This window comes from Taudactylus pleione, unplaced genomic scaffold (genome assembly GCF_031769625.1).
Source record: "Taudactylus pleione unplaced genomic scaffold, aTauple2 ptg000404l, whole genome shotgun sequence".
Lineage (NCBI taxonomy): Eukaryota > Metazoa > Chordata > Amphibia > Anura > Myobatrachidae > Taudactylus > Taudactylus pleione.
In genome coordinates, this window is record NW_028284806.1 from 103,525 (window position 1) to 116,212 (window position 12,688).

General features: G+C 48.2%; 1 protein-coding gene across 1 annotated transcript in view; it reads left to right on the forward strand.

Moving 5' to 3' along the window:
• Positions 1-4,708: 4,708 nt before the first annotated feature.
• LOC148506431 (uncharacterized) overlaps positions 4,709-12,688 on the forward strand; it is a 66,112-nt gene continuing 58,132 nt past the window's right edge. The window contains 5 exon segments of the mRNA XM_088446742.1: positions 4,709-4,844; positions 6,198-6,371; positions 7,154-7,345; positions 7,491-7,614; positions 7,731-7,828. Coding sequence (XP_088302868.1) covers positions 6,249-6,371; positions 7,154-7,345; positions 7,491-7,614; positions 7,731-7,828 — 537 coding nt within the window. The 5' untranslated portion in view covers positions 4,709-4,844; positions 6,198-6,248.

Genomic DNA, 12,688 nt, shown 5'->3' on the forward strand with positions numbered 1-12,688 from the left:
CAAAATTCCCCACTGAGCTGTATAGGTCCCAATGGAAAAAGATAGGCGGCACTCCGTAGTTGAAATGAATAAGGTTGTATTAAGTCCACAACATGGTAACACAAACAGTGGTCGACGTTTCAAGGCCAACACAGGACCTTTTCTTCACACACACGTCCTGAAGAAAAGGTCCTGTGTTGGCCTTGAAACGTACAGCTCAGTGGGGAATTTTGGTCTATATATATATATATATATATATATATATATAAAATACTGCACACGGAATATCATCACATAAAAACTAACAGGTTCAGAAAAAAAGTGTACTAAATAGAGGGGCACGAGGACGCATAAACTGATAAATTATCCACTGCAATGTCATACACAGTCTGAGGCCTCATAGAGTGCGTGGTTGTTAGCAATTTCTGAGTAAGGTCAGAGCTTGTGCAAGTGTGCGTGAGGCTGCGATGGTACTCCATGTTACCGATGGTTTTGCTGTTCTGCTAAGTATTACGGATGTGTGCAATGTAAAGTGGGCGTCCTTATGTAGTGCTGAGTTTGCATTGCGATCGCAATGGATTAGCATACTATTGCAGTTGAACCCTCGCACATACACAATATTGCCTACCATAGTGAATCAGGATATATAGCGTTCCAATTTATCATCCTCTCTAGCTCCCAGGCCACAGAACTGTGGTGTAAGTACCAAGAGGGGAATACCAGGATTAGACAGAGCAGATTTCACTTTGCGAACAGGAGTTAAATACGTTCTGCGCAAGATAAATAACTGTATCTGCTAAAATCTTATAGATGTGGAATCCTTACCAGGAAATTCCAAGGCAGCTTCCCACTCCTCATCACTAAGGGTCCTCGCCAGAGTTTCCCAACCTCTATGCAGTGTAGGCAAAGAATCTTTGTGATGGGAGGACAATAAAAAGGAGTGTACAAGGGACATAGGGCCTGATTCAGACCCGCTCGCGAGCGCTAAGCGCTCGCAAGTGGGTCGATGTTGGCCCAGTGCGCATGCGCACGATGGAGCCGGCTCCGTCGTGCGCATGCGCGAGACCTGGATAGCGACGGGCAGGCCGTTGCTCCGGGTCTCGCTATAAAGGGGGCGTGCTGCCGATGTTGAGTGACAGCACGGCCCCTTTGGTGGGCGGGCCGGGGGCGTGTCTGCTCAGACGGAGGCGTTCCCATGGGAACGCCTCCGTCTAGGGCCGGCCCCATTGACATCACAGGTGATGTCAGTGGGAGTGCTTTTGGCTCTGTTAGAGCCAAAAGCACTCTTTGGCTTGCAGCAACAAGACCTTACTGCAAGGGCCTCGTCGCAAGCCCGATGGTCGCGATGGTCTTGACCATCGCGACCATCATCATGGCCGCTCGCTATAGCTGTGGGTGGTCACCCACAGCTATGCGAGCGACCAGGAGGCCGCTCTAAAAAAAGAGAAGGACGGCCCTGATTCAGAGCGAGCGCTCTGTCAGAGCGTCCGGCTCTGAATCAGGTCCTTAGATTTAACAGGTACCAAGGTTGACACAAACTGTTTCACTGAGGAGTGTTCAATATGTGGAGGTCCATCCTGGAATTGGACGGTAATGGTCGTGTCTGTTTTACAAGAATCTATAGAAATAAGTGCCTGGCCAACTAAACTCATCCCTCAATTGAACAAAGGATTTCAGTACTCAGTCATAATACAACCGTCCCACCGTACCAACACCTCGAGAGTCCCCGATCCGTCTTACAGAGAGAGCGTCCAGTTCAGGGAATCTACAAGAAGAATGCCACAGAGGAGTGTCAGGAGCAATTGCAGTAAACTGAAATAACACATGCACCTCGCGCCATATTTTAACTGCTTGAATAATTAACTGGGGGCTACAATTGGGGACCTTACCACTCAACAGTGCCTGCAAGGGAGTGTGTCCCGGAGGCGCCTGTGAAACCAGGAGAGCAGGCAGCGGCTCAATAGAGCTATCCTGGGAATCGGTATGAAATGCCGACGGAGGAGATGCCGGCTGTAAGTACACTGACAGCTGCATCCCGATGGTTCGAATCCCGACAGGGGAGCAGTAAATAATGTTCCCCTGTCCTGTTTACCCCATCCATAACCCTCCTTTTTTGTACTCTAACACTAACCCTCCCTACCCCGCACCCTAACCCTCCCGGTAAGTGCCTAAACCTAACCCTTGCAACAATGAAATGACCTGTTGGTAAAGACACTAGTTAGGAAGCCTGCCTTTACCATACTGTGACTACCGATTGGAGCAGGGATCCAGCAGTTTTACCTGTCAGCGTAAGACACAGCACTAACGTGGAAGCCGGTGGCTGTGACTTTGGACTTAACATCCTATCTCCCCTCTATTGACCGACGCAAGAACCAGCAGTGGCTGCACACTATATGGGAGAGACAGCGGTCTCACCAGGTCGAAGTGTGGTGCTATTATTGGAAGCTGACGAGCAAGGTATATAATATCGGATACTGCCATCCGGACTACTAACTCCGAATACTACACAGGCTGCGTTACGGGGAGAACATACAGGAATTATTGTGCCTCTCTGCCCCTTGAACTTTTTAAATATTCTGGACATTCATTTAAATGGACGGAGAAAGGGAACAAATTGTTTAAATTACTTGAATATTTCCTAATATTATTGCCTATACTTGTTGTGTCTTATATTTGCAATATTTTATTCTATTTGCTGGGTCCCGTGCAACATTGTATGCAATTTAGATTTTAATAAACAACACCGTTCACTATTTTATTTGGTATAATTATTATAAGCACCGACTGACTGACCGACCGACCGACCGACTGACAGAGCACAGTACTTTCCTTATATTTTTTGGTTTTAAACCTAACCCTCCCCCCTCAATGCCTAACCTTAACCTCCCCCTGGTGATGCCTGAACCTAACCCCCCATCTGGAGCCTAAAACTACCCATCCCCAAACGGCCGATACGTAACTCGTCCCTGGTCTCCTTACGTTCGGGATGACAGCTGTCGGGATTCTGGCACCGGTGTTCGCTCTGTGATTGGGATTTCAGCAGCTGGCAACCCGATCGTTGGGATATTATTAACTACATCCCGCTATCCTGTATCTACGACAGAATATGCGACATCTATGCTGCTGGGTCGCCTACCTTCAGCTCCCGCCTTCCGGGAGGGAGCGGTCAGACTTAAGGACCAGGGGGCGTGTCGTAACGATGATGCTCCAATCGGGGTGGACCATGGGGTGTGACCACGTCATAGCAGCCCCGCCCCCTCTCCACAATGCCGAAATTAACGGCATTGTGAAAAAGGGGGCGGGGACACGATGAGGTGACTCAGCACGTTTTTGGTGGTTTCGGCTGCTGGATTTAAATGGGCAGTAAACTAAAAAACAAAACCAGATGTGTTGTGTATTGAATATAGTTGCCCCTTTAAATCCAGCGACTGAAGACGCAGCAGCGTTGAAAAGTGCTACGTAGTAAATTTAGCCCCTAGTAGGGGTGGGCAATAAGTGGGCCCCCAGCTGTTGTTGAACTACACTTCCCAGCATTCCCTGCCACAGTTTTTCTATTTAGCCATGCTAAAACTGGTGCAAGGCAGCGTATGAGCACGAGTAGGTAGGTAGGTGAGGTCACAGAATTAGATTTGCGCTGCGCTTTTGCGCCCTTCAGAATGAGCTGCAGTGTTTGGTTCCGTATGTGCGGTTTGTAAACGAAGTGATTTACTAAAGGCCTAGCTGCATATGATATAACATCAAGCCAAACCGCAGGGTCTCAAACTCGGTCTTTGAGACAAACCCAATTTGTCAAACCGCTTCTAAATATTCTAAAACTAAAGTAGTCGCTCTGACATCACTTGTATGGCACATTGTGGCTCCGCCAGGAGCAGGTTGGGCAGGGCCTGGAGGTGTTCCTTGTTTGTGACCGCTGGATTAGAAGTGAACAGAGAAAAAGGAAATAATTAAGAAGAGGTGAAGACAAAGGAAGATCGCTGAGAATCTGGACGTGCAAAGAGGACAACCAGTGGTTGGGTGAGACTTAATTTAAAAGAAATACATTTTAATACAATGTACGGGTGACCCAGCCGGCTATGGACATCAGTAGTTGTACACATGCCAGTATATGAATGCAAGGGCTTGCTGGGACCGGTAGTGTCTGAGCCGTTTCAAGAGGTGTGGCGTACCGTATTTTTCTTTACATGTTGGGCCGCTGCTAAACAGGCTACGGTGCTACAGTGGGACCAGCCCAGCCTGACATAGTCTGTATGCAGGGAGCTGTATAGAGGTTCTCGGCTCCTAGGCTCTTGCATGTTAAGAGCACTCCGTGACTTCTAATATCCATATAACAGACACAGCTAATGATCACCTCCACCAGAGTGTTTTATCTACTAACAGTGCACAATATGTGACCATTGGTGATGAGATTTTTAGTTGCCTCATGTACTGGTATTTTATTCTGCACATTTCACCTTTTATTTAATGCACTATTCTGTACTTGTTATGCTGTAAATTCTATGTACATCCCCAGTGTAAGGCTCTGGAGCGCCCCCTGGTGGACAATGTAATTATCACGATGGAGTCATGGCTGTAAAGGTCAGTTGTTTACTAGGGCGCCCTCTCCTGTTCAATTCTGGTATCGCTTCCCCGACGTGAACACGCTGCGGCTCCTGAGCGGTGTCATGTGACTGGGAATATACAATAACAATAAGAGGCCAGTTGAAACGCAGAAACCGAAAGTTAGCTGGAACGCAGAACCAGGAAGTCAGTTGGAACGCAGAATACGGAAGTCACAGCCTGGCAAAGACAATAAAGGTCATTGAGTACAGGAAATGATTTATTTCCCGGGTGACCCCCTGCCTGTGACTGCTGTAGAACTGCTGCAGGTTAGTACTGGATTATCCCAATGTACAAGGTGCTAAAAAATCAGTAGGGGTGGTCAAATGACGTCTCTGATGACCTAATTATCCTCCTTCATGTAACCCAGTGTGCCCACACTTCCTGAATTGCCTTCCCCCACTTTCTCCTGTCCAAGTACCTGTGTCCCCACTTTCTGTATTGCCCCCAGTTCCTCCTGTGCCAATCTGCCTCCTACATTTCCCTCGCCGTGTCCCTTATTTCCTTTCCGCCTGCCCCATTGGGGGGGAAGCATTATACCTCTGCACCTGCTACTTCCTAATGAGTGTGGGTAATATACCTATGTACTCCCACGTCACAAGGTGTGTGTGCCTATGTACCCCACTTTCTGTGTATATCCTTTTCCCCTAGTGTACAGGGATGTACTGAACATGATGCCACGGCGTGGTTTTGCCTTTTAGGAAATTTTATTTAAATCAGTATCTAATAGCGCCGTGTGGCAGATTAACCCCCAAGGCTGGATGGGTACAGCTGAGGGGTATGCCGGTGCTCGGAATCCCGGCGGTCAAAATCTTGACGCCGGCATCCCGACAGGGTTAGGGTACTGACACATGTCGGTAGGTATCCTAACCATCCCCCACTCCATACCCCTAACCCTCCCTCCCCGGACGCTATGCTCCCCCCCCCCCCCTAGTGCCTAAACCTAACCCTCCCCCCTTAGCGCTTAATCCACCTCCTAGTCCCGAACCCTAATCCTCCCCCTAAGGGATTCTGACAGGTGTCGGGATTCTGGTGCCAGTAGTTTAAGCACAGGCATCCTGTACGCCGATCCATTGACTGTGGCCCCAGGTCATAGCCAGGCCCTGGATCATAAATATTTTGGTTTGCGGAGGTCATATATATATATATATTGTACTCCTCTAACATTTGGCAGTGTGGGAAAGTTGTTTTTCAGTAACAGGGTGAGGCTGTGTGATGGAGGGGAGGGGGAGTAAGGTTAGGCCCTACGTAGAGGGCTAGGGATACGGGGACTGAAATTACCGGAACGCTGGTGCATCAGATGACTCTGCCCGAACTGCTCATCACGTGACCGCCAAGACCCAGAATACACCATTGGAGATACCGCTGGGAGCAGGTAAGTGACTGCTGGGTCATCAGGGAAGGTTTGTGGACATTATATCATGTCAATATTTCAGCAGTGTTAACATGATGAATGTCAGTCTAGTGTACCACGTCCTTGTCCTATACAGTGATCACACATTGTATGCATTGGATAGGTCACTTTGAAATCTAGTTATAACAATAATAGTATGTTTTGCTTTTAGGAGAGTTGGCACACAGGTATCAATGATGGCGTTATATTTGAGATGTCTGTCACGCAGGTACAGGGGAATTAAGTGAAAACTTCATTGGATGTCAGCGGAAGGACAAATATGTCAGCAGAGTTCTGTATAGATCATATAACTCATGCACTGAGGATGGAGAAGGACAGGAGTCACCTGACTGAGAGGATATTACATCTCACCCTGGAGATCATCTACCTGCTGACTGGGGAGGTGAGGGAGTCTGGGAGTGTCACAGTGACATCACTCATCCCTATTACTAACACAAGGACCTGACTGGGGAGGTGAGGGAGTCTGGGAGTGTCACAGTGACATCGCTATTATCTCTCTATTACTAACACAGGGACCTGACTGGGGAGGTGAGGGAGTCTGGGAGTGTCACAGTGACATCACTATTATCTCTATTACTAACACAGGGACCTGACTGGGGAGGTGAGGGAGTCTGGGAGTGTCACAGTGACATCACTATTATCTCTATTACTAACACAGGGACCTGACTGGAGAGGTGAGGGAGTGTCACAGTGACATCACTCTTATCTCTATTACTAACACAGGGACCTGACTGGGGAGGTGAGGGAGTCTGGGAGTGTCACAGTGACATCACTCTTATCTCTATTACTAACACAGGGACCTGACTGGGGAGGTGAGGGAGCCTGGGAGTATCACAGTGACATCACTCCTATCTCTATTACTAACACAGGGACCTGACTGGGGAGGTGAGGGAGTCTGGGAGTGTCACAGTGACATCACTCTTATCTCTATTACAAACACAGGGACCTGACTGGGGAGGTGAGGGAGTCTGAGAGTGTCACAGTGACATCAATATTATCTCTATTACTAACACAGGGACCTGACTGGGGAGGTGAGGGAGTCTGGGAGTGTCACAGCGACATCACTGTTATCTCTATTACTAACACAGGGACCTGACTGGGGAGATAATTCTGTGAAAGTTACAATCTATACATAATGATACATTAATGTCTCACAACACACAGGATTACACAGTAGTGAAGAAGACATCTGGGGAATGTGAGACACCCAGCAGCTGTCCCCGTGTGTCAGGAGGACTGAGCAGGACCCAGAGCCTCATCACGGTGCCTCCACCTCACTCACTGATACATGAGAGACACAATGACCAGAAGATCCTGGAACTCACCAACAAGATCATTCAGCTGCTGACTGGAGAGGTGACTGCTGGGAATAGGACATTATACAGTAACACCAGGGGATGTGTCTGGGTGATGACTGGAGAGGTGACTGCTGGGAATGGGACATTATACAGTAACACCAGGGGATGTGTCTGGGTGATGACTGTATCATTGTGTGTGTCAGATCCCTATAAGGTGTGAGGACGTCACTGTCTATTTCTCCATGGAGGAGTGGGAGTATATAGAGGAACACAGGGGTCTGTACAAGGACGTGATGATGGAGAATCACCGGCCCCTCACATCACTGGGTAAGAGGAGACTGTCATGTATTGTAATGGGGAGAGCAGCTATGGGGCCACCTATATACACATCATCTGATAATCATATATATACAGTGTAATCAGTCACTGTGTGTCTCCTGCAGATGGAGCCAGTAACTGGAATACCCCAGAGAGATGTCCCCGTCCTCATTATTCCCAGGATGATACAGAGGAGAATCACAGTGTCCCACAGGAGGGTCAGGTAGGTGGAGTTGATGCCTTTGACAAAACCTCTCTTACAATCTGTGTTGTGTAGGGAAACAATAAGGGGTCATATGCAAACTGGAAAAAAAGTGCACATTGTATTTATGACCACGACACACGTACAGCATATGGATAACCCCTACTATATGGGAAGTAGTCCATGCAGACAGACTGAGGGACTATATGCTGGGTTGTAGTATAAGGTGGGAGATGCTCATCGGTTAGAAGGAAAAACGTCTCCTCATCATCCTTCCTACAACGTCTTTACTTCCACCTCTAATGTTGGGTACACACTGACCGATATATTGGCCGATCATTTGATCGGCCAATATATCGTGCCCCCATCGGCCACTGTGTACAGACCACGTCGTTCACAGACATATCGCATTGGCTGTGCTGCACAGCCAATGAACAGATCTGTCTGCAGACATATCTGTCCATCGGCAAATGTGTACGGGCGATCAGCAGAGAGGGGGGGGGAGCCGCGAGCGGGTACTACTTACCCGGGTCCGGCACAGCTCCCCATCCACAGCAGCCCAGCACACGCTGCTGTGTGCCGGGCTGCACTGGGAGACTGTCCGAGGCTGCTAAAGCAGCAGCCCGAGCAGTCTCCTATGCCAAGGGGGGGTGCGCTCACGATGAGCCCCCTTCCCCAGCGCCGCAAATGTTTTTCGTTTTTTCCTCGAAGGGGGCGTGGCCACGCCTTCTGCTATTAGGCCACGCCCCCTACCTGGCCGCCGGGACCCGCTGCAGCATGCAGGTGATGGTTGGTCAGTGTGTATGAACGACCATCATCTGCAGATATCTCTGTCAGGTGTGTACCCACCTTAAGTTAGTTTCATCTTTTCTAGTTGTCTCATAAAATCCGACCTGTACTGTATAAGCCACATTGCGTTGACAGTAAAACCTCGCACACAAGGATGTTTTGTTTGAAGTGGTGGCTAGTAACAGGTATGGACACCACCTTGTAATGTGTCCTTATGTTAATACACACTCACATAACGTATGAAGTTAGTTTCACAATTTTGCCCAGACAATCATCACCACGTGTGAGGGATATCGATTGAAAGATCTACAGTAAAAAGTTTGACAATGTCTAGATAGACACCAGATGTTAGACGGTCAATAGGTCCCAAAGTTCGAAATGTAAGATGGTCGACAGGTACAAAAGTTTCACACAAAAATGGTCAACGCATCATTATTTGTTGTTTTCTAACCCTAATCTTCATCCTGACTTTCCCCTTGGTGCCTAACCTTAACCCTCCCCTTGGTGCCTAACCCTAAAAAAAAAAAAAAAATTCAACAACATGGCAGCCATTTTTTGGTGTGTCGACCTTTTCACCATGTCGACCATTTGTACCTGTTGACTTTCTTACATGTCGACCTTTACTGTGTCGACCTTATGTTCCTGTCAACCTATAGACTATCTAACATGTGGTGTCTGTCTAGACATTGTCGACCTTATTACTGTAGATCCATAGACCGGATCCCCACGTGTGATGGGTTTTGATTGTATGACCCAATCTAATGACAGCCAACACGAGAGCAAGTACAGTGATGTGATAAAGAAATGGTGACCTCTGGCTTATCAGGGCATCATTAATAATCATCTAGTCCTCACCAAGTCCTAAAATGTGATCACTCTATTCTCTCGACAGATAACTTGTAGCAAAATTGATTTGATCATTAGCTATTCAACAAACAGTAAGCTGCAATGAAAACATAATGTGGGAAAGATGGCGGGCGAAACGGGGAGGGGTTGGGGGTCGCGGAGCAGGAGGGCAGGCCACGGTGACCCGCCATGTATCAGGTCCATTTACCAGTAATCTTTATAGTACAGAAATGTTAAATTATAAACTAAAATAGCTGTTTTTTATAGGTATTTTATCTCAGCTGTCCCATCCCATAACTTATTACATTCACAGTAAGACATGACCATAATACCATCACTAGTTTGGACCACTCCATGGCCACCACCGGCGGGTGTCTGGCAAGCCGCGGGCTATTAAAAAAACGGGATGGGGCTTAGCGCACAGTCAGGGGGCGGGGCTAAGCTCTGTTTCATTAACAGAAAAAACCCATTGGGTTCCACTTGCCATCGATGGCAGGAAAAGAATGGGCTCTGCTATCGATGGCAAAACCATCGATCCTCGGTAGTAAACCATCGATATTTGTAAACTATTGATGGTCGACGGCCATCCCTACTGTGTTCTTCCCAGTCTGGCTGCAGCTTCAAGTTCTGCATTGAGAACTAGTGATAGAAAGGACTAAGACAGTTTATCAGTGAATAGTGGTAGTTTAATCAAGAGCGTGACAAATGGATAAAAAGTACATTAACACCTTTTATCCATTTGTCCATTTCTTCTGCTGCCGTGTCCTTTAATATCAAATGGGTTGCAGCACTGAGTAATAATGTACTACTTATCCATTTGTCACGCTCTTGATCAAACTACCACTATTCACTGATAAACTGTATTAGGTAAACCAGAGGTTCCCAAACGTGCTCCTCCAGGCACTCCAACAGTTCAGGGTTTAGAGATGTCCATGGTTGAGCACAGGTGGTTAAATCAAACTGACTGAGGTACGAGTTAAGTTACCTGTGGTCAAGCATGGATATCCTTAAAACCTGGACCGTTAGGATGCCCTGAGGACTGAGTTTGGGAACCTCTGAGATAAACTATCTTAGGCCCTGATTCAGAGCCGGACGCTCTGACCAGAGCGCTCGCTCTGAATCAGGGCCCACCTCCATAAATATGGAGCGTCCGCCTGGACGCTCGTATAGCTGTGGGTCACCACCCACAGCATATACGAGCGTGCAGGATGATGGCCGCGATGGTCTTGACCATCGCGACCATCGCCACTGCGAGCAGAAGCCTGCGGTTGAGTTTCTCAACCGCAAGGCCAGGAGTGATTTTGGCTCTATCAGAGCCAAAATCACTCCCACTGACATCACTAGAGATGTCAGTGGGGCCGGCTTCTGACGGTAGGCGTTCCCTTGGGAACGCCTCCGTCTGGCAGGCACGCCCCCGGCACGCCCACCAAAGGGGGCGTGCTGTCAATCAACATCGACAGCACGCCCCCTTTGATCAGACACTACGAGCGAAGGAAAGTCCTTCGCTCGTCGCGTCTCGCGCATGCGCACGACGGAGCTCCCTCCGTCGTGCACATGCGCAGTGCAGACCATCGACCAACTTGCGAGTTGACAGCCGCTCGCAAGTGGGTCTGAATTAGTCACTTGTATCATACTTTGCTACTCTACAAAACCGGCTGGGAGCCTCCTAAACATCAGGTGGCACTCCTGGTCCCAAGGGAGAAGCTGACAAGGCTTGCGTCGTTATGGTCCAGACCAGTGCTTGGTGGCGGGACCAAAATTATGTGATTGCTTGGTTACGCCAGCCCCACTCCACTTCCAATGCTGGCTAATAATGCAGAAGCTGCTGCCAGACTGAGTGGTGCAAACCATCCATGGTTCACCATGGATTGTTATTGTACCATCGATGGTTATCATCGATGGAAACCCACCGAAGGCCAACCCTAGAACACAGAGAGAGACCCTACAAGACAAGTCTGAACTTGCCAGTTGCATGGTTAGTGGAAGAAGGGTTCAACTGCCATGCCAAAGAGAGATTGTATTTAAGTGTATAATGTACTTTATGTTAAAAAAAAAAATTAACATACAACTTTTTTTTAGATATTCAATATCAAAGGTCACATCATGTGACCTTGGAATGTAAAAGTCAATATTTAAATCTAAAACAATTTTTTATGAAAACTCTGGGCCTGATTCAGAGCCGGACGCTCTGACCAGAGCGCTCGGTCTGAATCAGGGCCCTCCTACCTAAAATTGGAGCGGCCTCTTGGACGACCCACAGCTTATGCGAGCGTCCATGATGATGGTCGCGATGGTCAAGACCATCGGGCTTGCGACGAGACCCTGCGGTAGGGTCTCGCTGCCGCAAGCCCTGGAGTGCTTTTGGCTCTATCAGAGCCAAAATCACTCCCACTGACATCACTAGTGATGTCAGTGGGGCCGGACCCAGACGGTAGGCGTTCCCATGGGAACACCTCCGTCTGGCAGCCACGCCCCCGGCACGCCCACCAAAGGGGGCGTGCTGTCACTCACCATCGACAGCACGCCCCCTTTGGTGCGAGACCCCGAGCGACGGTTGCCCCGTCGCTCGCCGGGTCTCGCGCATGCGCACTTAGGCACCATCGACCCGCTTGCGAGCGTACAGCGCTCGCGAGCGGGTCAGAATCAGGCTCTCTGGTCCCTTAGCTTCAAAACAAGACCAACATGAAAGTTCTACCGCAATTAGAAGCAAAGTGATGATTGGTTTTAGTTGACCTTACAAGCATCATTTTTCTGTAACATGAACACCGTGTATCACTGAGGGCTAATATATTACGTACGAACGTTACTTTGTATCATCTATTATCCTACCAAATTTCATGAAAATCTGAGACGGTCGGGTTGGAAGCTGTGATGATTTGGCATGGGATGACCCAGGCATGTTGGCCTATATCTTGTGTAAGACATATATTTTCTACAAAGGTGTTAAGAGGAACATTACATCTAGGTGCAAATTTTAATGTCCATTATTCCGAACGTCTATCCCAGGTTTACGTCCGGGTGCAGAGACAGAATAGTAACAAAAATTCAGCTTAGTAATGTCCCTTTTCTGCAAAAAAAACGCAGAAACCTGAATATACAGAGACCTGTAACTACATTACTGAGGCTAATCTGTATTCAGCAAGACATTCCCTGACCCTCCCAGCTACAGGGGGAACATTTATCACACACAGGGATCAGCATCCTGTTCCTCCGTTCATTACATTAAACAATATTAAAGGGGTCATT